Source organism: Spermophilus citellus (genome assembly GCF_964194105.1).
Source record: "Spermophilus citellus genome assembly, chromosome: 6".
Taxonomy (NCBI): Eukaryota; Metazoa; Chordata; class Mammalia; order Rodentia; family Sciuridae; genus Spermophilus; species Spermophilus citellus.
This window is the reverse complement of record NC_138187.1, coordinates 87867813-87892883: the sequence shown is the minus strand read 5'-3', so window position 1 is coordinate 87892883 and position 25071 is coordinate 87867813. Positions and strand designations below refer to the sequence as shown.

General features: G+C 44.3%; 1 protein-coding gene across 2 annotated transcripts; it reads left to right on the top strand.

The window, feature by feature from the left end:
- The first annotated feature begins 1166 nt into the window (after positions 1-1166).
- GATA3 (GATA binding protein 3) lies at positions 1167-22866 on the top strand. Of its 2 annotated transcripts, none has more exons than XM_081296727.1 (6): positions 1167-1801; positions 2166-2768; positions 5162-5698; positions 11034-11176; positions 16433-16558; positions 20751-22866. In XM_081296727.1, the coding sequence occupies exons 2-6, from the start codon at positions 2528-2530 to the stop codon at positions 21033-21035; spliced, it is 1332 nt and encodes a 443-aa protein (XP_081152853.1). In that variant the 5' UTR covers positions 1167-1801; positions 2166-2527; the 3' UTR covers positions 21036-22866. The 2 variants fall into 2 exon arrangements, with proteins under 2 accessions (XP_081152853.1, XP_081152852.1); XM_081296726.1 differs by having other exon boundaries at positions 1168-1801; positions 11031-11176.
- The last annotated feature ends 2205 nt before the right edge of the window (positions 22867-25071 follow it).

Genomic DNA, 25071 nt, shown 5'->3' with positions numbered 1-25071 from the left:
CAAACAAATATCAGGTTTGAGAAGGTGAGGATGCAAAAGAAGGTCCAGATCCAAGACCGCGAGGACCCACTCTTCCAAATTTTACTAATCTTCCTATAAGGATTGTGTTTAAACAGAGCATTCCCCATACACCAAATTGAAGCTGAATATTGATGTTTTTCCTTCATCCTGAAAAGAATACTTCAGGACTTACTTTTGGGGGATGACCTCTTCTAAACTGATTGTTTGTATTTATGGGAAATTTTACAGGGTAGAGAATTGAAGACCGAATAAGGTCTTCAATTCAAATAGTCCAAATAGTCCCACCCAATTAAACCTCTCAGCTCAGACGGTGAGGCCAGCAGGGGAACCCACACTTTTTCCTGGCATACTTTGCTCTGGGGTGGACCTGGGTGGAGTCTTCTTTTCCCGCCTGACCCTGCTCTCTGGGGCAGCTGGTTCGGACGGTTGCAGCAGCCTTAGCGCCACTAGGGGATGCAGTGGCTCAAAGGACCGAATGGGGCCGGAGAGGTTGGAGCCCGCCGGGCGGGCCAATTGCGGCCCGGCCAAAGTCTCGCCCGCTGATTGGCCCTTTTTAGGCCCCGCCCCATAAAGCCCCGCCCCTACTACCGGGCGTCTGGAAGTCGCGCTCCCTCCGCCCGCGGCTGCTCACTGGGCTGACCGAGACCGGGAGACCCGCGGAGCCCTGGCTAGGTTGTTGCTGAGTTCCGTCCGGGAGGCCGGGATTTGGGTCGGTGTAGGGGGCCGGTTTTCTCGGCCGGGGGAGAAACGCTGGAGCCGGGAGTAAGTAGAGCGGAGGGTGAAGTTTGGTAATTGGAGCTAAGAGTTTTGTCTATTCGAACTGTTCTTGGAGGACCAACCACCCCCCCTTTTCACCCATCATTATTGTCACTTAGGCAGAAGCACACATCGATTACAAATATTAGGTTTGGAAAGGACAGCTACAACAGCTGAAGCATTTTCATTGGAGAGGCTTGTGACAATGACAACAAAAGTAACACGTTCAATCAAATCCATATTCCCTTTACTTGATTCCTCAGTCTCTTAGGAAATTGGCCCAAGAAGCAAATCTTAAAAGTACGTTCACCTTAAACATTATTTTCCCTGATCGGCTTTACGTGCACATAGCTCTAAATTGATAAATTCTCAGGAATACACTATACTGAATAATAAAGTTGTCCATGAAAAAAAAAAGTCTGAAAAAGAAAAGTCGAAATTAACTTTATGAATGGAGCAGGCGGGTTTCATCGGGTCGGAATAATCTACCGAGCCGGTAGGAGCTGAAGCTACATTTAAAGGGCCAGAGAGCGAAATCTCCTCTGCCCGCCCCCTCCGCCACAAATCCCGGCCGGCCTCGCCCACCCTGCCTGCAGCCCCTCCGCCCGAGGCAGCCCTCCATGGCGCCCCTTTCCGGTCAGTGCAGGGTGGGAGGAGGGGCGGCGGTGTGCGAGGGGTGGGGGTGAAGTCCTGGAGCAGGTTTGGGTTGCAGTTTCCTTGTGCTGGGGATCCTGTCCCCTCCTCGCCAGCTCCAGGCTCCTCCCCTCGGCGCGGATGACACTAGAACCTCCTTAAGTTGCGTCGCGCCACAGCTGTCTGCGAACACTGAGCTGCCTGGCGCCGTCTTGATACTTTCAGAAAGAATGCATTCCCTGTAAAAAAAAAAAAAAAAAAAATAGAGAGAGAGAGGGAGAGGGAGAGGAAAGAGAGGGACGGAGAGAGAGCGAGACAGAGCGAACTACGCAATCTGACCGAGCAGGTCACACGCCTCCTCCTCCTCCTCCTCTCTGCTCCTGCTACCCAGGTTGGTACTGTAACTTTTTTTTTTTTTAAGTTTGATTTACCACCATCCACTTGGGAGGACTTTTTAAAAAATTAAAATTCAGCTCTCCTTTCTGGGAGAGTTTCGTGTGGCTGGAAAGAAGTTCTCGGGACCGCTGTCCCCAAGGGAGGGACTTGTCCTCCAAGTTGTAACCAGTCAGTTCAGGGCTCCAGGAACCTGGCAGCTGGGGATGTCCTTGGGAGCCTTGCTTCCTTCCAGCTGTGTCCCCGCGAGCGTGTACGTGTCCCGGGTGCGTCGGCCCGCCGTGGGGATCTAGTACCCTTCAGAAATTCAGGTGCTAAAATATTTAGCGACTCACGCGGGTCTCCTCTTTTCTCCCTTGCAGGTGACCTGAGGAAAAACTGAGCGCTGAGGAACCCCGGTGCAGAGGAGCCTCACTTGCAGAATTCCAGCGTCCTTGCCCCTCCTTTTACAATTCGGCCCCTTTTTATCCGGCCGTACCAAGTTTTTGGATCGTTTTTTCTTTTCCTTTTTGCCACACTATCTTTCAAAGATTTTCCCCGCCCCCCAACCCTCTCATTTGCTCACCTTTCCTTCCCAGTCTTCCCATTCTCCCATTGAAACCAACCATTAAACGACTCTCCAGCTCTCGGACAGCAGGAGTCCGCGGACCTCCCAGGCCGACCGCCCTCCCTCTTCGCGCGCGGGTTCCGGGCCCGGCGAGAGGGCGCGAGCGCAGCCGAGGACATGGAGGTGACCGCGGACCAGCCGCGCTGGGTGAGTCACCACCACCCCGCGGTCCTCAACGGACAGCACCCGGACACGCACCACCCTGGTCTCGGCCACTCCTACATGGATCCAGCGCAGTACCCCCTGCCCGAGGAGGTGGATGTACTTTTTAACATCGACGGTCAAGGAAACCACGTCCCGTCCTACTACGGAAACTCAGTCAGAGCCACGGTGCAGAGGTACCCTCCGACCCACCACGGTGAGTCCGCTTGGAGTGCTGGAACCCTCTCCAGCCGTGCCGCTTTGGTCGGGAGGAGGGGGACTGAGCAGAAGCCCCTAAGTGCCGTTACTGGTGCATTTTTCAAAAAAAGAAAAAAGAGGAAAAAAAAAAGAAAGAAAGAGAAGAAAAAGAGAGAAAGAAAATTGGGGCCCGGAAATGGGCGAGGAAGCCGTTTCACTGGTTGTGAAAGTGTGTTTTAAAAAAGGGTAGCAGCAGGCGTCTGGAGTCCCTTGGGCCTAGCGCTCACCTGGCGGGCGCCGAGTTGCAGCTCTCGGTCCCCCAGCGGCTGCAGGTTAGGGGGCCCTCGGTCCCAGGCGCGGGATGCGGCGGCTCTGCCTCCCGCCGAGCGAGGATCCCGGGGCGGGTCAGCCAGCGCTAGCCAGACCCGCCAGGAACTCGAGTCTTTTCACAGGGCTTCCCTGTTATCTAGTAGATCTCCTAAGGGGCGCTTCTGCCAGCGACCCTCAATGTGTTTCTCGGGGCACATTTTGATAAAGGCCCAAGAGACGTACTTATTCCCACTCCTCTCTTTTTTAAGCTTTCCCCAAAGTTATTGCATTTGGTTTTTAGGCATATCTTCCCACTCGTGGCTTAGGAAACGGCATTCTGGTGTTTCACCAGTCTAGGGGGAAAAACTACTGCCTTGATGTGAGGGATTCTAGGTTTCCTAGATTCCCGGCTGCACAGAATTTTCCTGCGTCTTTGCTTTCAGGTTGCCTCATTGCCTGCAACGTTGGCCTTATTCTCTCCTGCGGCCTACAGTAGTCCCCTTAGGCTCCTACAGGAAATTTAGGATCCAACAGGGTTTCTTTTTAAGTAGGAAGAATTCCAGTTGTCTCCCTCCCCCCTTTTCACCTTGAGAAGTTTGGGAGAGTTCTGAAAAACAGGTCCAGCCCAGGGTATTGTGGGGAAGAAAGCTCTAACACTTTCCAGCTGTAAGTTTATTCCTAAAGAATAAATAGGAGCAAAAATTCAGGGTGAGAAAACATGAGGCTTTCTCAGTTGAGCCAGACGGGTCGGCCTTAGTCCCCCTACTCAGAGCGGGCTTTGGCGCCGTTGACATAGCCCCTCCGGCAGCAGGCGTCCTCTGCCCTGCCGCCGCCAGGTTTTAAACAATCATTTCTGCGGATGGGGCGCTCTTTGCCCATGTTCTGTGCAGATCAGCAGTTAAATGGAAATGCGGTACATGCAGACTTAATGTTATTTACTATACTACTTCCTGCATAATGTGAATCTTAACCCTTAGTGTTCAGAGAACTCTGTGCCCCTAGACTCCCCTCCCTTTCCTCTCAAGATTTTAGTTTCAGTATTGTTCTTAATGGTTGAAAATAATGTCAAATGGTGAGGCAGGTCCTGTATTAAAAGATCAATAAGTGTGTGGATTTGCACTAGCAGTTTAAATGTTTCCCTCTTGGAGAGTGTGTGCTTATATAAGTTATGGCTACCTTAGAATTGTGTATTTTAAATGAAAGCTAAATATACTCTGTGTATGAGTCATCCTTAGTTTAAAATACACATAAACTGGAATTTTGTGTCTTGGGGGCTCAGGTGAAAATCCAGATACTGCACTGGTGGAATCACAGCTTTGAGGGTATATGAGGCTTGTTTTAGTTTCTTCTTCTATAGGATTTGGGAGGTTGAGAAAAGCAGAAAAAACTGCCATCCCAGGGTCCAGCCTTGGAAACTTTCAACAGCTTGAGCAATGAAAATTTCCTTGCAAATCCCATTTCAGGCCCATTGGAAGCAGCCTTGCCAATTCTGAGCAAGTGCTGCATTGGAGTTTTTGGAGATAGCCCTAAAACATCCCTTTTTCTTCCCTAAGCCTTTTCCCTGCATGCCGCATGGGGACTGGGCCTCTGTTTAGGGTCCAGGGTTTCTCTTGGTGTCGAGGAGTGGTGTGACCAGGCTCTATCCTTCAGGCTCATCATTCACAGCTGACTCTCTTATCAGGCTGACTGGGATTAAGTCTGGGATTGGGGAATCCCAGCCATTGAAAGAAGCCAATAAATCTAGTCAGGTTCTAGAGAGGGGCCTCAGGGAATGTGATTTAGACAGTGTACCTAGAGAGGCCAAATAAGCCAAGGGACCTTGCTCCATTCCTTCCAAGCATCAGTCAAGCACTGAGCCCTTAGTTCTGCCGAATTTCATGAGATATGGGTGTGGGAGAGAGGGGAGTCTTCCTGCACCCAAGGCATGTTGGTCAGGTCCTCCTGGGACCACAGGGCTTAGAGAGTAGGCCTGAACCCAGCACCGGGTGGATGTCGGGAGTTTCAACTGGGAGCCTGGGGTTCCATGGGGATAGTCCCCACGTGTGTTTGAGAGCCACACTCATAGGCATTTCTTCCTTCTGTCCCTTTCCCACCACTGCGTAGGGAGCCAGGTGTGCCGCCCGCCTCTGCTGCACGGATCCCTGCCCTGGCTGGACGGCGGCAAAGCCCTGGGCAGCCACCACACTGCTTCACCCTGGAACCTCAGCCCCTTTTCCAAGACGTCCATCCACCACGGCTCCCCTGGGCCACTTTCCGTCTACCCGCCGGCCTCGTCCTCTTCCCTGGCGGCGGGTCATTCCAGCCCGCACCTTTTCACCTTTCCACCTACTCCGCCGAAGGATGTCTCCCCGGACCCGTCCCTCTCCACCCCTGGCTCAGCTGGCTCGGCCCGGCAGGACGAGAAAGAGTGCCTCAAGTACCAGGTGCCGCTGCCCGACAGCATGAAACTGGAGGCGTCGCACTCCCGCGGCAGCATGACCACCCTGGGAGGGGCCTCCTCCTCGGCCCACCATCCGATCACCACCTACCCGCCCTACGTGCCCGAGTACAGCTCCGGACTCTTCCCCCCAAGCAGCCTGCTGGGGGGCTCCCCCACTGGCTTCGGATGTAAGTCGAGGCCCAAGGCGAGATCCAGCACAGGTAGGAGCCACCTCTGCCTTAGAATTCCTTTCTCTTGTTTCAGCCTCTAACTGCTTCCCTTTCCTAAATCCAGAGCCAGGCAAAAGAGACCACCAAAGGGGCCCCTCAGGGGAGCTGGGGGTGCTCCAAGCCCTTCTGAGATGATCACCTTTATTCCCATTCTTCCAGAAGAATGAGAAGAATGAGGTGTGTCCTCCTATCTCTTGTCTTGGAAAGCTAAGGGAAGTGGGATCTGATTTAAAATCCCCCAGTGAGATGGGAAAAGAAAAAGCAAACAAAAACAAAATAGTGCCCTGTGCTGCCAGTCTAGGGACTTCTGGATTCTGCGGTAACCTTTAGCCGGTTTCTAAGACCAAATGGAAGGTCGGGGAAAATAAATCTTTAGTGTTTAATGCTAAAACGAAACCTCCTCAAACCTAAACAAACACAGGTCCCTCCTATGACCCCTTTGGCCTCTGTCAGTCTGATTGTTACTCTCTGCTCAACTCAAAGGGGGTCATTCTGTCTATAGCAGAGGACAGTCCTTTATAGAGACATGTATAAATAAATGTGGGGGAGGGGTGGAGGAAAGAGGAGAGATAGATAGAAAGATAGATACGTTTTGGGGAGGAGGCAGGAACCTGGCAAAAGCAGCGAATATACCTTTGCTGGAAAAGGGACTCTAGAACCAACTTCTAGGAGCTGGAGGTGGCTTCCCTTTGGGGAAGTAGAGTTGAATGAAAATTAAATGTTCCGTGGCCCAGTTAGTTACCTGTAAGGTGGCTTAGAGCTCTCAATGTGGGCAGGGGCAGGAAGCTGTCTTAGGACATATTCCTCTGTTGATCAGAAGCCAGAGAAAGTTAAAAAAAAAAAAAAGGCGAAAAAAGATTCTCCAGGTGTGTGTGTATCCGCTAACACTGCTTATTCTCTTTCCAAAAATCAAACCCTGTTTAGAAGCATGCTGCATAGTTAGTCTCTTGGTGTAGTTGCTTGCATTAAAACAAAAACAGGAGCACACGTAGAAACAGATTTGTGCTTTGAGAATAAAATCATCCATCACCAATTCTGTATCTAATTGAAGCAGTTTAGTCAAAACAGAGACAGGGATTCTCTTAGACATGATTTCGAGATGATTGTCATGTCTCCAAAGGAGTGTTCATTTCAGGGTGGGCATCTATCCTGTGGTCTGCTCTAACTGTCTTTGCCACTGCTGTCTATCTGTACAGATCATATATATATATATATATATATATATATATATATATATATATGAAGCAGTGGTGAAAATCACTTGTCATGTAAGGGTGAGATGAGTAGTCTCCAAATGGGTGCTCCCCAAGCTCTGGTTTGGAAAACTTCAGAGGGAGGTTCTGGGAGCCCAGTGACTATGAGATCAGTTTTCAGGGTTTTTTCCAGGGTGACATTCACTCCGACTGCCTGAGCAGGACTGTCTCTATTTAGTTGATATGTTTTAGCTAATCCAATTATTTTCAGACTGCTGCACGCGACAGTTGCATTGTTTATCCCGAGCCAGGAACTTTAATAGAGTCCGGATGCGGTTAGGCTGACAGAAAAACTCAGACCTGCATGTTCAGTACATGAAAGTAGGCAGGAGAGAGAGGGAGGTTGGCTAGCTGGGGAGTCAAAAAGAAAGCAAGAGTTAGGGAGAGTCGCAGAGCATAGTGGCCCTCCAGGCTTGGGGGTTTAAGTGGAGGGCTGGGGAGAAATGGGGTTACAGCTTTGCTCAGAACCAGGGGCTGGACAGCAAGTCTGTGTATTTTGAGGTTGTAATGGGATTTTTTTTTTTTTTAAAGTTCTTTTTACTGGTAGGGCTGTGAGGTTGGGGGAAGATCGTGGTCTCTGAGGCTGGTGCGGTGGTTTGTTGGGGGAGGGGGACAGAGTGACTTTTCCAAAAGACTCTGGTTTCTTTGCCCTCGTTTCTGTGTTTGATTTCCACCCCTTCGACTGTGCACACTTTCTGTCTTCAGTTTGCTCCGATCCTTTCTGTCATTTCATTCCTTAAGGTTGTGAGTGTGGAAGAGGAAAAAAAAAATAGAGCTGGAGTTTCCCTCTACCAAACCTAGGGATACCTGCATAGCTATTTTATTTTTTCAGTGAAGGGGAGAGGAGGCCATTGCAATTTGGGTCTTTACTTCCTCCTTATTCCTTTCTCACAGACACAGAAACCAAGAATGGTGCACCTGGCCAGCGAAGGAACTGGGACTTTTGGAGTGTGGAGGGGAAGTTTCCAGAAGCCCTCTGTGTGCAGAGGGTGGACTGGTGGGAATTCTGGAGGAGGGAATTCTCTTGGGTTTAGTGTTTTCTTCCTTCTTCCCTCTTCTCTCTTTTCCTCTTCTTTGCAAAAGCATTCACTGAATGAGGAGGCAAAGAGAGGGTTGTCAGGGTTGTTTGCTGCATTTTGGAAAAAAAAAAAAACGGTTGAAGCTGTGGTTAGGCACCTATTGCTTTCTTAACGCCTGGGCTTTCAGTCCTTGGATATGTCTTTGCAAACAAAAGACAAAGCCTCTTTGCAGAGGACCATTTCTCAGCTTCCCCAAACACCTTTTGACCGTGGGCATCTCCACCTTCCTCTGAAAAATCTCCTGCCCTCTTCCTACCCGCTTCACAGCCCAGTTTCAGTCCGAAGCCCAAGGGGTGTTTGAAAATGGCTGTTGAATGTCAAGAGGCCTCACAGTTCTGTGGTTCTTGTCACCTAAGAAAGAGGTGTCTGCCCGAGCAGCTCACTATAGGCAGGGGGCGAGGAAAGGGGAAGACAGAAAGCAGGAGACAGTCAGAGCCTCCATTAGGAAAATTGGCTGTGTGCTGAAGTCACAGACTAGAGGCAACAAGGAAAAAAAGAAAAAAGAAAAGCCCTCACAAGGCAATCACAAACTTGCGGAGTGAATCAAGACAGAAAATTGCTCTAGTGTGCAGAGCCCTGCCGAAGAGCAGAGCAACCGTTGCTTGCTTTCAAGGGCCTTCTGAAAAGGAAGCTGTCATCCTCCCTCCTGCCTGACAAAGGAAAGGAAATCAGACTGGTCATGTCAGGCCAGGAGACCCCCCCCAACTCCCCCACCCTCCACCAGTGCCGGGTGCCTAGGAGCAGGGCAGCGGACCACATTGCTCACCTCAGCAGCTACCCTACCGAGCCCAGCCCCCCTGCTGGTGCAGGAAGCCTGGACCCCCCCCTCCCCCAGCCTTCTAGCTCTGCCCTTCTGCCTAGAGTCCCTAAGTGGCCCCTGTCTGGACATCATAGGGAGTGGGCCTGGCAGCCCAGCCCTGACCCCAGAAAGGGGCTGACCTAGCCTCACTTGGGACACGGAAGCAGCAGGGCCTGCAGCCTCCTGGCGGGGACTGCTGCTGGCACCTCCTCGCCCACTCGCCCTTTCCTCTTTCCTTCACACCTCCCCCACATCTAGTCTGCTACCTCCCTCAGGCTCATGATCCAAATGAAAGGTACCTGGGAGTGAGGCACTCCAAAGCCTTCTTACAAGACTGAGAGGAGCTGTTGAGTACCTAGAAAAGTGCCTTTGGCCTCCAGTGCAGGGTTTTTGTGTATAATCACAGGTGCTCCTGGACACAGAGAGGGCTCTCTGTAGATCCCAGATTAAGAACCTTTTTTGGAATCTAGAGCAAAAGAGAGAGAGAAAAAAAAAATCTGCTCAAAGATTTATTGAAAGCACAAATAAGACAAAAACTACTTGCATCATCCCTGACCAACAGAAAAGGGGACCAGATTCACTTTCTTTTGCCCAAATTTTTAATTTTCCTGCAGATTTGTCCCTAGAGAACACTGCAGGCCTACAGGTATGAACACCCACCCATAGTTCCCTTGTTCTTGATCTGGGGGTTTCCAAAGGCCCAGTAGATCTCAGGGCTGCCAAGGCAGATTTTTCCTCCTTTTAGGGGAGTCAAAATTCCTAAGTGCCTGTCTGGATTTCTTCTCCAACTTCAGTCTTCTTCTTGGTAGGCTGGCATTAACTGATAAATTTCTCAAGACAAAGCAATCTTAAGGGCTCATCTTTCTCTCCTGCCCACCCTATATGTGTCTCTCCCAGCACCTGGGCCTAACTCTGTGGGACCCACTTGAGTTGAGCTGCTTGTTCCTGAGGAAATTCAGGTCCGAGCTCCCTCCTGGGTACTAAAAAAACTTGTCACTATGGGCCATCCCTTGGCCCCCTAAAAGTAAAGGAGATACTCTTAGAAAGTATCCTCCTTTTCCTCCTGTACAGTTGAAAAGAAATCAGCAAACTCTCATAGGTCTTACAATGGTAATTTAAGGGAGTGTCCCACAGAACTTTGTTCGTAGAGGGTGAGTTTGAAGGACCTGGGAATGAATGTCCCTGGATCAACCTGGCCTGGCTGAGTTTTCTTGTTTGTTTTGTTTGTTTGTGTTTTTGGAGAAAGAGAAACTGCAGGTAAGCCTTGGATAGTGAGCTGACCAAGGGGCACCCACTCCTGGGCTAACTCCAAATCTGCATTTGATCCTCATTCTGTCTCTTACAACCTTTTTTTTCTGTCCTTCTCCCCGCTTCCCCCTCTTCTAGATTCCTTACCTTAAGTTTGAACGGTGTTTCCCTCTAGCAACCCTAGCTGGTTGGGCTAGGGCCATAGTTCAACTTCAATTCCTGTAATAGTGACTGGAAAGCTGAGAAAAATCTTGGCATTTACTAGGGAGAAAAAAAGAGAATGAGAAATGAATGGACCTTGTTGGGTCTTAATCTATTACTTTGCATGCAACCAGGGACATTTACAATTTTATTGGAGGTAAAATCTAAAGCCCCAGCTACTCTAATAAGTTATCCAATTGATCAATCTATACATCTATTTATTATCTGCTCATCTATCTAGCCATTGATTAATCTTTCCTTTTTCCCTATTCTAATCTTCATTATTTAATCAATCTACATAGACAGACCTACTGATGATAATGGTCACCTTTGTTTTCCTTTGAGGAAAATGAATGAAATGCTTTGCTTTTGCCACAGTCCAGGGCTCAGAATTTTCTCAGGGAAGTATTTCAAGTTGAAATCTGCCTTCCTTCTTTTTTCTACCTGATCTTCCCCATCAGGTCGAGCAGGCCAAGGACAAGGTTCTGTGGCTATTTATTCATCTGCCATTTCTTTGGACATGATCTGTTTGAGCACAGGGAATGGTTATGCCATCAACAGAGGGCAGTAAATCTGGGCCACTTTGGAGCACTTAGAAGGAGATGGGGGTGGGAATTCTTCCCCAAAAGAAGGGGAAGAAAGAAAAAGTTTTCAGTTTCACTTTTTCCTCCTAATTCTGAATGTTGTCTGCCTTTCTGTGTGTTTTCCTTCCATAAGTGACTTATCTGTGATCTTGTTTCCAGAAGGCAGGGAGTGTGTGAATTGTGGGGCAACCTCCACCCCACTGTGGCGGCGAGATGGCACCGGTCACTACCTTTGCAACGCCTGTGGGCTCTACCACAAAATGAATGGACAGAACCGGCCCCTTATCAAGCCCAAACGAAGGCTGGTGAGTTCTCCCTGGAAGGACAAATCCCACACTAAACCATTTTATGTTTTCCATTTCTTCTCTCTAGGAAGGGGAACTTTCTACAGGAATTTGGTTAGGATAGCTCAAAGTCATGTCAGCTTGCTTAGGACAGTTTTCTTTTTTTTTCCAAATTAAATATAGAGGGCTGGGGATGTGGCTCAAGCGGTATCGCGCCCATCTGGCATGCATGCGGCCTGGGTTCGATCCTCAGCACCACATACAAACAAAGATGTTGTGTCTGCCGAAAACTAAGAAATAAAATATTAAAATTCTCTCTCTCTCTCTCCTCACTCTCTCTTTTAAAAAAAAATAAATAAATAAAATAAATTTTTAAAAAACAAATTAGATATAGAGAAAAATTCTATATATATTTTTCCCACCATGTTTTAAAAGTCACCTGTTTCCAGGATATTGACTTCTGAGTTATCGAATCTGAAATGTATTCCCCAATAGGATACTTGTGTTAAGCAGCACCCGGAGAACTGATTTAAAAATGCATAGGAAATCACCAGGTCACAGACAGAAAAATTGAATCTGAGGATAGGCTATTCCAGAAATCATCCAGAACATGCTCCTGAAGTAGTAGAAGGAGAGCTCTCGGGAAGTAATCACAGACTGGGTGCTATGGGTGAATCTCTTGTGCTCTTGCTTTAAGGTTGAGGGGGCCAATTAGCTGAATTTCAGAAGCAACAGACATTGAGCTTATTATACTTTTGTCTCCCTTCTTGGTCTTAGAAATTGAGGATTTTTCCTCAGGTAATTCCTGTGGGAAAAGTTTTGTGATTCCTGTCTTGCCTCTTGGTCTCAACTAGCATTTGGTGTTGTTTTCTCTTTGAACTACTATCAATAGGGTGATGACAACCCCTCCCCCGCCTTTTTTTTTTTTTACTTTGTTTTTAACTTCTTGATTATTAGTATTACTGAAGAAAACCTGATACTGTCAAGCATTTATGAAAACTTCCAGGAGGGGTTTGTTTGTAAGTTTGCCTTTAGAACCTTATATTGAATAGAGAGTATATGTAACAGAGACAAGTAAAAGCAGACTTGGCAGATGCCAACTAACCACAGTCAAGAGATCAAAATGCTTTTTATGGTGCTGAAATTCACCAAGTGGAGAAGGAAGGAAGGGATTTCCCAATGCAGATTAATGGATGAATTGGCATCCATCAAATTCTAAGGGACAAACAAGCAAACAAAACCCTACAAAAAACCCAAACAAAACAACAGCAGCAGCAAAAACCCTCCGTGTCTTCTTTTTAAAGCATTATTCATCCTTTTTAAAGCATTATTCGTCCTCCCGTCAGATTGTAGAACACCTTTCACGTCCCCTTTAGGAAAAGGAAAAGCTTTCTAGGGATGGAAGCGCCCATAACTTCAATTTTTGGCAGTCTCAGGACTCTAGGCTTTATTCTTTCTGATCTTTGCCCCCATCTCCTACTTTCTCAACCTCCCCCCGCTTCTCTTCATGCAGTTTGGTATTTTTTTTCCCCTTGCTCTCATGTGCAAAGCTAACTTCCTAGGAAAAAGCTGCCGGATATCTGAGCACTAGAGATAACTCATAAACAACAACTCAGCTTCCCCAACCTAAACATCAAGATGTTTGGACGGATCAGAACAAGAAGTGTTTGAAAAAAAATGGCTGGAGGTGTTAGCACAGAATGAATGTGATCACACCACAAAAGAATGTTCTGAATCACTCAAAACCTGGCCTTAGTGGAAGAGAGAGAGACAGAGAGAGAGAGAGAGAGAGAGAGAGAGAGAGAGAGAGAGAGAGAACGAAAACTAACAAAAACCCTCTTGTTAATATAAGGCATGGTTTTATAGGTTTTTTGTTTGTTTGTTTGTTTGTTCAAGGTAAAGAAGGAAAAAGGTGAAAAGGTCTCCTACTATAGGCTGCTGATGAGCAAAAAAAGTTTATTCGACATTTTCTTCTGTCTGCAAAGATTGCAGAGGAGGGGGGTCTACTTCCATTTTTCATAATTTGGTCTTTACTCACCTTTCATAGGAAATCTATAGAACTCTGAGTAATAATTGTTTTTAATTTTAGAGTTCATTGGTTGTCACATTTTAAGCTGTCTTTTCTATCTTCATCATCTGCCCAGGGTTGTTTGATATTTCTAGTTCCATAGAATTCATATAGTACAGGGAGACATTCAGAAGACATTCAGAATTTTTGTTGGTTTGTTTTTGCGATTTTTGATGTATTTGGCTTTTGTATACTTAAAACCTTTTATTTTCTTTTTTAATCTTTGGAGCTGGGGATGGAAGCTGGGATCTTATACATGCTAAGTGCTTGTACCACTGGTAAAGCATGTGCTGAGCATGTTCACTACCCCTGCCCAGAACCTTTCAGTTTCTTCTTTCCTATATTTCCTGTTCCTTCACACATTGGCAGATTCACTGAAGACCACCCAGCCCATAATGTAGCTAGATATTCCGTGAGATGCATACTTAATATACCGAATAAACTAATGCAGAAAATAGAAGAAATAACTGAAGTGAAGATCCATAGATTTTTTTTCTCCTTCCTGATGTTTTCATGTCTCACAAGTAGCAAAAAGCTGAGAAGCCTGCTTTATTAATATACTCTGCTCCTGCTAGCAAACCAAACAGTGTGGCTTTGAGAGACTCTCTAGGTTTGCATGAAGTCTGTAGTATTAGAGAAGTACCCTGAGCCTGCTTATATTTGTGTTATTTTCTATATCCTGCCAAATATTGCATACTAAACTTTGTTGTTTGAAACTGTGATTTCCCGGTTGGTATTATGTGTTTGTATTATATATTCACAGTTGTCTGGCTGGGCAGTCTGGGTTATCTGACTATTTCTTTTAAAGAAGAAAAAATATAAGATGATGATAATGATTGCATGTAACATACTTGTCAAAAATCATTAAGCACTAGTTTCACATAGGACTTTCTTCCCAAGAGTACACAATTGAAATAGTTATTTATTAAATTAGCACATGTCATAAAAGCAGGTGGGCATAGGCCTGTGGAATTAAAAATCAGCATTCTTGGACCTTGATGAATTATGTTCAAAATGGACGGCAAAAAAGTAGCGCTTTCTCCACTTTGATAAGGGCTGTTTTTAATTTCCAGTTTCTTAGAATACAAAAAAGAAAGAATAATTAAAGAAAAAAAAAGTCAGAGCTCTGTTATTTAAAGCCCATAGGAACATATCTGAGGAACAATTTAGTGGCTTTGAAAGGAAAAGAATTAGTCTGGTTAATTCAAAATTGCCACTGGGTTTTCCATATCTGGCCGCTTCCTGTGCTTTGCCTAACTTTTTGCTTGATAAAATATTGATAGAAGCCAGGCGTGGTGGTACAGGCTTATTAATCCCAGGAACTGAGAGGTGAGACAGGAGGATTGAAAATTTGAGGCCAGCCTGGGCAGCCTGGGGAGATAGTCCCCAAATAACATATATTTATTAAAAAAAAAAAAAAAAGGAAAGGGCTGGGATATATTTCATTGGTAGAACACTTACTTTCCTAACACGTGTGAGTCTCTGTTCCACAGGGAGGACAATGTAGAAAAGAGCATCGAGATCTCTGTAGATTTCATTCCATGTTCTTTAAAACCATAGCAGAGTTTTCCTTCTTTTTCTCTCGTTCTTTCCTTTTTTGAGCTGGGTATTCAACCTGGGGCTTTGTGCATGCTAAATAAGTGCTCTACCCTTGAGCTACAGCTTGAGTCTCCATATCAGAATTTCCTTGATCACAGATAAAGAGTAAATGTATTCTTCCTCCTTCTCTTGCCTTTTCTTTAATAATATTGAGTCTAGGAGCAGGAATAGTTTTGCAGTGCAGTTTTGTTTTCATTATGGGAGGTGAGGAGAAGGAGAGGAATATTTTAGAAGTGACCCAAGTTCGTATTTTTTTCAATAGTTTTAATAGCTTAATTTTTAAAAAAGAAAGTGTGGACATAGAAAATAGTCACCTGATAAGTTTAAATGCATCCGAAAGTGAAAGAAGCTGGGCTCCATGGTACATGCCTGTAATCCCAGCAACTTGAGAATCTAAGGCAGGAGAATCACAAGTTCAAAGCCAGCCTGGGCAACTTAGTGAGACCCTGTCTAAAATAAAATAAAAAGGGCTGGAGGAGTTGAGGCTATAGCTCAATGGTAGAGAGCTCATATAGCACAAGTGAGGCACTGGGTTCGATCCTAAGCACCACATAAAAAATAAATAAATAAAATAAAGGTTTTTTTTGTTCATCTGCAATAAAAAAAAAGGCAGAGGGAGGGGTGCTGGGGATGTAGCTCACTGGTAGAGCACCCCTGGGTTCAATTCCCTGTGCCACAAAAAAGAAGAAAAAAAAGTGAAAGAACCTGCATGTTCTGGAAAATGAAGGTAGCAATGTAAGCAAAGAATTAAAATTCAAGTTCAGGTTGCCATGTAACCTGCCACATTTCTGGGTGAACAATAAATTTTATGAAGTTGTCATGAGAGCAAGAGAGGGGTCCAGGGTTCCTGCTGAATAGCAAAATTACTTGTTCGTTCTTTTCATTTTGTCTCAATAAATGATGGCCACCTAAAGAGGTTGAGGGCGGTTGTCTTAGGAGTGGCAGGTGACCAGGTCCCAAAGTGTTGCTTATGTAGAATTACACATGAACATGTTGACTTCAGTCGTGATGCCCACAGGGGCCTGCCACACACGTGCACAGTTATCCCCTTGGGGAATGAGTTTCCTGGGTGCTGTTTGCATTCCGTTCTCTTCCTCCTTAATCTAGCATTTCTTGATTTAGGATCTGTCAAATGCTTGGGTTTGCTCTTCCTTTTACTGTTCGTGTGTCCTAGATGGCTAGTCGCCTATTTGAGGACTGATGCATGGGAGTTGTGCTTGAGAAAGACCTCTTGTGGGTCTGGGCTTGGTGACTAGGAGCATTGAAAGCCTGGTGCCAAAATAGTTGCTAACTCAAAATTGCTTCCCTTAAAGATGTGTTTTGTGGGGGTAGAGGAAGGGGATGTTGTTCTCAGGGAGAACATGCTGGAGAACAGCAGGAAAATTCATGTTACTATAAGTCCCAGACTCTCTTATCCAGTGGATTGGCTTTATTTTTCTTCTCGAGGCAGATTTGGGGATCTTTATAACTTTCATGTGGGCCACTTGCTAGTTTTGATTTCAATGATAATGTCTGACTTTTTTTTTTTTTCAAGCTTGTCTCAGTAGTACTTCTGACAACACGTTTAACATTTGTTTTGATTTTACCCACTCCTCTTTCCCCACCCTCAGTCGGCAGCAAGGAGAGCAGGGACATCCTGTGCAAACTGTCAGACCACCACGACCACCCTCTGGAGGAGAAATGCCAATGGAGACCCTGTCTGCAATGCCTGTGGACTCTACTACAAGCTGCACAATGTAAGTGGAACTAGACCAACAGGAACAGGCTCCCTCTGGCAATGTCTGATGACAGCATCACCACTGTCCCAGGCAGACCCCATGATAGATTTGTGTTACTATTCTTTGGGTCAAGTAATGGGCCTCAGATAATTGATATAGTAGGACCCGATGATTTTGTTGCTATGTGCAGTGGCACATGCCTGTAATCCCAGCAACTACAGAGGCTAAGGCAGGAGGATCGCAAGTTCAGGGCCAATTTGGACAACTTAGTGAGACCCTGCTTAAAAAAAAAAAAAAAAATAGGGCTGAGGGCATAACTCAGTGCTGGAGCACCCCTGGGTTCAATTCCTGGAACCAAAAAAGGATAATAAAAAATGACTTTGTCGTAGCCTTGCTGAGATGGAAAGGTTTTAAAGACAGACAACAGCACAAACCCACTTAGTATTATTGAATACACTGTATTGATGCAGCAATCTGATATGCTTTATGGGCTTGTCTGAATTTTTAGGGGGAAAAATATTCTCCTTAGAAAACACAAGGAGTCACCAGTTCTATTTTGATGTTTCCTTGCATTTTAAACTTTTTGCAAAAAGAGAAGACACGGGTGTGCCTAAGGGAGAGAGTGAAAGAGAAAGGTAAATAGAATTGTAATGCGTAGCACAGCAACTCCTGAAACTAAGAAGACTGATTCAGTTACTGAAGGGTAAAAAGTCTTGGCTAAACCTGTGCTGTGAATTTCAAATGGGTTCTCTGTATAAACGACATGCAGTGAAATCGTCTGTGAGATTTCATCTGATGTCTTTGTCCCAAACAGCTTTCCCATGCAGAGAACTCCTGAGCCCAGTGCTCCATGAGGTTGTCACACCAGGAAAAGAAAATGTTTTTTTTTCTCCTTCTTATATCATATTATCAAAATGATAACTGCTAGTCGCTTGGGCTTAGCTTTTCTAATCTTTTAATTTAGGATCCTCCCATTTTGTAATATCTTTACCTTAATTTTTTTCAGGTTTTTTTTTCTTTAGTTATAGATAGACACAGTACATTTATTTATGTGTGCCAGTTGAGCTCTCTATCACCAAGCCATAACCCTAGCCCTTTTTCAGGTTTTTTTTTTTTTTTTTTTGTCCTGAGATAACTCTGGTTGACAGGCCATGACCCAAATGAGGCCTATTTTTTTTTTGGTACCGAGCCCTATTTTGTATTTTATTTAGAGATAGAGTCTCACTGAGTTACTTAGCTTCTTGCCATTGCTGAGGCTGGCTTTGAACTCCTGATCCTCCTGTCTCAGCCTCCCGAGCTGCTGGGATTATAGGCATATGCCACCATGCTCAGTCAGGCCTAAATTTTCAATGATTTTAAAGAAAAAATTGTCATGGTGCTGTCTCTCTCTTTCCTCTCTTTGGCTTTTTCTGATTCTCCTAAAGTCTCTTTGCTAGACTGAACTGGGAAGAGGTGGGAATTTTTGCTTGGGGCTGTTCTGGCAGCAAATTCATTTTATCCAGGAATACCCGGCAATTGGGGCGGAAGCTTTTCTAGTTAGACTGTTTTGAATCACAGAGAATTTCTCAGGGTGACCCCCTAGTACCCTATCCTTTTTTCAATTTTGGGGAACAAGTTGCTCAGATTCCCAGGGTGCCCTATAAAGTCCTCTCCCTGCTTTCGATGTCACATTATCTCTTGACATGTCTCCAGGTAGTGCCCACTACTAACGGACTAGAGTCTTGCTTGCTACGGGTGATCTGCTATTCTCCCTCTGACGCTGAGGCTGTTGGCATATATACGTTTATCAACAATTAAACCCAAGTTCTGGTTTCACTTTGGGGAATTTACTTAGTCAGTGCAGTGGAGACAGAAAGATTTGTGATAAAAATCTGGCAAATTTGGGGCATTAGTGTTTATTAGCGATTTAGTCATTTGCACAGCCTGTGAAGTCATTTTTTGAGTTGTCACTTATGACTTTTCAAGAACTTTCATGTTTCTTGAGTACATTTGAGCCTCAAATAGTCCTGTGATGTAGACAGGGCAGAAATTCTTTTTATTTCAGTTTTACTTGAAGAGGTTATGACTCAGTAAAGCAAGTGGCTTGAGCAAGGTATAAAATGACTGAAGCAGAGAGGATCCTGGCAGATTTCAAGGCATCAGAAGGCCTTTCTGGGAGGTGGTGGCATGAGGATCGATAGGAGAGCCTTGGAAAGCCAACGCTCTCTTATTCTCAAATATAACAGAATTCTCACGAATTGTGTGCCTACATCTGTTCTTTTCCTATTTCCACGCAAGTATAGGAATTATGGGAAATTATAAACTTTGATAATTAGTCATGATGAGCTATTAATCTCACTTGTATCCCATATGTATCTATATATGATATGTATGTGTGTGTGTATGTGTACTTCTGAAAAATACTAATTTTTTTCTAGCTGTGGTGGGTCTCAAGCATGCTAGGCAAGTGTTCTACCACTGAGCTATACCCCTAACCCACTTAATTTTCCAAATAAAGAAAATCCAAGGACACTTCTTCACTGCTTACTGCTACCCTGTTTGTATGTACCCTGGAAGGAACCCAGGGCTTTGTGAGTGCTAGGCACCACCACTGAGCTATACCCCCTGCCCCTGCTACTTATTCTTAATTGGCTCTGTCTTTATTGCTGGGCACCAGTGGGGAAGAAAGACATTTCCTCATCCGCAGGTATGTATTTTTATGTCTTCTCTAGTTTCTTAGGGATTCATCGAAGGAGGTGATGTGTGGGTATTTAGCAGAGATAATAATCTATTACCATTTCATCGCAGAGCGTTTTGTTCTGCCCATGCAGATATCTACACACTATGCCACAAGTGGCCTCCTTCTTATCTGGGTATTTAGATAACTGCCTATCTCAGCATATCTCAGTGGTGTTGGGACTAGTTATCTGAGGCTGTGTGGCCATCTTGTAACTAGATATTATATTCAGATATCTGGCTATGTGTATCTAGATACAGAGCAGTGTATCTAGACGTTATCTCTAGATGTGGAGATTTGATGTGGGAGTAGATTCCTGTCATCTCTGTAGGCTGCATCTTTATCTTGATGATAACTTGAAGAAGGAACCCTGAAACATTTTTCTGGCTATGACCTTTCTTGGCTCTTCTGCCTTCACTCACTCTGCCTGTCCTGGCACAGGGGTGGGAAAATAAGACCTCAGAGGGCTCCATCCCCCTTTCAGGTGACTTCTGCTAGCTCCAGGGAGATGCATGTTTGCTGTGCCAAACGGATTGATCCCTCTTGGCCAGTTGGATCCTCTATTCCTTAACTGTCATTTTCTAGCTTCGGTAGCAGATAGGTACTAGATCCTGAAGGTGGAGAACCTCTGTCTCCACACTGGCAGATGGGGCATCCTCCCTGACAGTCCTTGAGTTTCTTTGTCACATTTCCCGGGGAACTTGTCCAGATGTGTAGCTGGCTCTCGTGCTGTTGGGATCATCCTGATGCTGACTCTGGGGGGTTTTGCCTCATACAGCAACCCATCTTGATTCTGGGCCCCCAAAGCCAATAATTAAGGTTTTTCAGCAAGCAAGGGTGGGTAGGCTGTTGTGGAGAGTGACACTTAGGGATCCTTAAAGTAGAGTCTTGCCGTGGTCTCTTTACTCTGGTTTGTTCTTGGTCTGTCATTTTTAGATGAGCACACCTTTGTGCTAATGGAGTGCCTTGGATCCCATAGGTGGATATTAAAGACTTGTTGATTGGTCGCTTAGCTGTTTATCTAGTCAGAAGCGGACTGTCAGTACCAGGGAGAAGTAACTGGGGATAGAACCCAGAGCTGTGTGTGTATACACTCTACCAGCGAGCTACAGCCTCAGTCCTTAATCTAAGAAACTCTGGAGAAATAAGACCAATTATATTCTATTTCTTTTACCAAAGAAATAGAATTCTACTAGGTGGGCCCCTGGACATGCATAGTTCCTGGAGGAAAAATTTCTTCCAAATTATTTATATTGATGATTTTAATTGATAAGCAGTGCTTGGAGAACCTCTCCTGTGGTCTCTGGTCTCTGAGAGCCAGAGGAGCTGATAGTTAGGAGCCCTTCCCCTGCTTTGGGTCCCTGAAAAGGACCCCAAACTGAAACAGATCCCCTGACTGGCAGCCAGTGGAACCTGTGTCCTTGTGCGAAAGCGTGTGCCATTTCAAAGGCAGCAAAAAAGTAAAAAAAAAAAAAAAAATTGATCTTTGTTTAGATTAACAGACCCCTGACTATGAAGAAGGAAGGCATCCAGACCAGAAACCGAAAAATGTCTAGCAAATCCAAAAAGTGCAAAAAGGTGCATGATACGCTGGAGGACTTCCCCAAGACCAGCTCCTTCAACCCGGCTGCCCTCTCCAGACACATGTCCTCCCTGAGCCACATCTCCCCTTTCAGCCACTCCAGCCACATGCTGACTACGCCCACGCCGATGCACCCACCTTCCGGTCTCTCCTTCGGACCTCACCATCCTTCCAGTATGGTCACCGCTATGGGTTAGAGCCCTGCTTGATGTGCACAGGTCTCCAAGCGAGAGAGAGTCCCTTCAACCCCCCTTCTACTTGCGTTTTTGCAGGAGCAGTATCATGAAGCCTAAAAGTGATGGATATATATGTTTTTGAAGGCAGAAAGCAAAATGATGTTTGCCACTTTTGCAAAGGAGCTCACTGTGGTGTCTGTGTTCCAACCACTGAATCTGGATCCCATTTGTGAATAAGCCATTCAGACTCATATTCCCTATTTAACAGGGTCTCTAGTGCTGTGAAAAATTGCTGAACATTGCATATAACTTATATTGTAAGAAATACTGTACATTTGAGGAAGACTTTATTGCACCTGGGTAGCTGTAAGAAAGGCATGAAGGACGCCAAGATTTTTAAGGAGTATGGGGAAAAAATAAAGTATGGAAATTCAGAAGAAACTAGGTCTGATATCCAAATGGACAAACTGCCAGTTTTGTTTCCTTTCACTGGCCACAGTTGTTTGATGCATTAAAAGAAAAAGAAAAAAAAAAGAAAAGAAAATTAAAAAAAAAGAAAAATATATATTAAAAAAAAAAAGAAAAAAAAAGTTGTAGGCAAATCATTTGTTCAAAGCTGTGGGCCTCTGCAAAGGAAATACCAGTTCTGGGCAATTGCTGTTAAAGTCACAAATTGCCATCGAGGGTTTCAGAGTGTCATTTCTAGGCCTACATGCTTTGTGAACAAGTCTCTGTAATTGTTGTTTGTATGTATAATTCAAAGCACCAAAATAAGAAAAGATGTAGATTTATTTCATCATATTATACAGACTAAATTGTTGTATAAATTTATTTACTGCTAGTGTTAAGAACTACTTTTTTTTTTCCTTTTTCGGTTTTAAATATTTTTCTTCTCTCTCAATTTTTGGTTGAATAAACTAGATTACATTCAGTTGACCTAAGGTGGTTGTGCTCTGGAGGGTTTCTTTTTTCCTTTTTGTTTTTTGGATGATATTTATTAAATAGCTTCCAAGGGTACAGCAGTATCTGTCTCCTCACTCATTCCTCCTGCGGCTGAGCTACGAGGGTGGCAGTGTATGAGCTACCCGCTTGCATGTCAGCCTCCCAAACCGGACAGGCCACATCCTGAGAGAAGCCTGGCTGACTGTCATGTCCCGTGTTAGTGATCACTGTCTTTAAACAGTCTGTTAATAATGCTATAAAAATAATAATAAAGTTAAAATATTTTAAAAAACCAAAATGACATCGTATCAAAGTGGTGGCCAAGCTCTTAGAGAAACTGGTAGCTCTTGCTAATTTAAGAATAAGGAGTCTTTAACCCAGACATGATCACATGTTCACTGGGAGACAGTGATGACCCCAGATGGGCAACACCTATTCCTTTGGAAAGCTGGGAGTATTTGGAATTTTGCTGGAGCCCAGATGAATTTGCCCTGCGGCTGGAACAACTTCTGGGGTCCCCTAGTGAGCTGCAGTTTCTCTGCCTGCTCTCCTGGTGTACCTAACTGATAATCTCAAGGAGAAGTGGGAAGGTTTCCGGCTGAGATTCGCAGGTGAAAGCGGCAGCCACTGCATGTAAGCTAGCTCGGCTGCTCTTAGTTCATTTCTGATTTGCTTTTCTACTGTTGAACTGAATAACACCACAGTGGAGGGTTTATTGGGATGTTTGGGAAAACTGAAATAACCATTTTGTAACTGACGCTGTATAGTTTCCTTTTTCTCTGTCGACAGAATGTGTAACTATGGCACACATTTAAATATCTCTGTTAATCGCCTCTCTGCTTTCTTAGCAAATATTTTAAACCTAAAGCTAAATGTTGAAATAAAGGAGTAGAGAATCACTGAGATGCAAATGGAGATCTCACTGGCTCCTGATTAATGACCAAAGTCTGAATGTTGTTTCCGATTACCTTTGAAGCACTAAGCGAAATGATCATGGATCGCTGCTGCGTTAAACTTGGGAGATTTTATTGTAGAGTTCCAAGTCCCAGGGTTTGCCACTTTCTTTTCTTCATGAGCAGATTTGAGTTAATGCCCTTTCACCTTAGGATCTGGGAGTTCAAATTCTTGACATTCTTGGAGTGGGAAGGGGTGGGTGGGGGCACAGAAAAATCAGAGTCAGTACCTCTGCTACGTTTTGTTTTAGGTACTGTAGTGTTACTGGCCTGTTTCCTCCTAGTCCTTCTTCAGTGAGATGCCATTTCATGTTTGTGTACATTGATTTAATCTAAGATGTTCCTAGAAGATGATGCAAAAGCTTTAAAACATATAATACATATATATCTATATGATAACAATGATTCAGTTTCTTTAGAATGTTATCATGTTTTCATGGCTTCAATGATTTTGTCTATATAAGACACTGAAAGAGCAAGAGTGGCCAGGTTTTAATCTAGAAAAAACAGAGCAAGATTGTGCATCTAAAATATATTAAATTGTACCCTTAATTAGTTTTCATTCAGGTTTTCCTCACTTGTTAACAATGCTTTTATTAATGCATTATAGTTATACATCATAGTGGAGTTCATTTTGACATGATCATACATGCATGGAATATAATTTGTTTTATTTCAGTCCTGTTTTGCTTTACTTTTGAAATAGTTGCATTAGCTCATCCATTAGAGAAATATTTGAAAAATATGTGCTTTTTTTGTTGTTTTGGAAATAACTTGTGATTTGGTTTAGTTCTTTAAAACATTTTAAAAAATACACTAACTTATGTATAGAAAAAAAAGAATAAACTGCAGTTTGGTATTTCTAAACTCCTCATAAACCTAACAGTGGAAGTTTATAAGTAAAGATTCTGGATTTAAGCACTTCTTTCATTTATTCAACAAATGCCTAGTGAGTGTCTAGGTTGAAGTTCATTTAAAACTACCTTTTTAACAATATGCTTTAAAAAAATCAGACCAGGAAACAGAGAAACAAGACTCCAATGATGTCATTCTTGCTTTGTGACATTTACCTTGTTATTCCCCTTTACAATGAACTACATGAACTGTGGTGAGGCTCCTGACTGGGCCTCTGGGTTAGTCCCCAAGCAGAGTTGTGGTAGAGCTGGGGTACCCAGAGCCAGCCTTCTGAGATCAGTATCTATATCTAAGGTTTAAAAAGACCTTTTAATGCTTAGCTCTCATTACAATTTTACATTTTAGTGTTTCATAAGTCGAATTATGCAAAGGGATCAAATGCTTCCCAGTCTCTGCACCCCTGACTTGAGTTTTGTAAAGTACCCGCTTACAACATCTCACAAACTCACATGCAGTCCATTGTCTGCCTCTGATATTTTCCTCACAATGATGAATTGTCCTATTGGCATTTCAAAGAGTTAAAGTCGTTATTACTCTCTTTTCTATTTTGTTCCATTCCCCTGTCACATATCCTTCCCCCCCTCTCCAGCAAACCCCCTCTCCTAGAGCTATTTTTGTGATCCTTCCTGGACAAAACTCATTCTTGACCCCTCTGTAATTTCCAAGCGAAGAAGAGATTAAAAGGCCCAAAGAAAACATTCGAAGGATGGCATACAGTTTAATTTACAGGACAAAAGTTGTAGCTATTGTCTAGATCAACTGAGCAGCATAGCAACCCCTCTCCTGCATTTCTAAATGAAGCGAGCTCTGAGAAGCATTTTCACTTTTGTTTATACCACCCAGCTGAACAAGGCAAACACTTTCTTGGATTTGACTTTGTCCAAGGGTCCTAGATACCCTTAGGAAAGAGTCCAGGGAAGGGAAAACCCTGGAATTCAGAGAAACTCATTGATTCTTTGTTTCGGACTATCCTAGGAGTGTGGAAAGTTGGGCTTCACTTCTGGCTCTGCCACTAATTAGCAGAATGCTCTGAGGCCATTTGTTTGATTTTTCTGAGAGTCGACTTCTTATCTAGGTAATCTCTAATCTCTTAGACATCTCTAAGACCCATTTAAAAGGAGGAAAAATACCGTGATTCCATAGGAGATATATATATATATATATATATATATATATATATATATATATATATATGACTATTCTTTATTATTAAATTTTGAAATTTTGGTAAGTGGTGCTTGAAAAGC

Bases quoted from the DNA above. Each gene is read 5' to 3' on its own strand.
- GATA3 (XM_081296726.1), top strand. From the start codon at position 2,528: ATGGAGGTGACCGCGGACCAGCCGCGCTGGGTGAGTCACCACCACCCC. The intron at 11,177-16,432 runs GTGAGTTCTCCC...CCCCACCCTCAG, and splicing joins TCAAGCCCAAACGAAGGCTG to TCGGCAGCAAGGAGAGCAGG. The intron at 16,559-20,750 runs GTAAGTGGAACT...ATCTTTGTTTAG, and splicing joins TCTACTACAAGCTGCACAAT to ATTAACAGACCCCTGACTAT.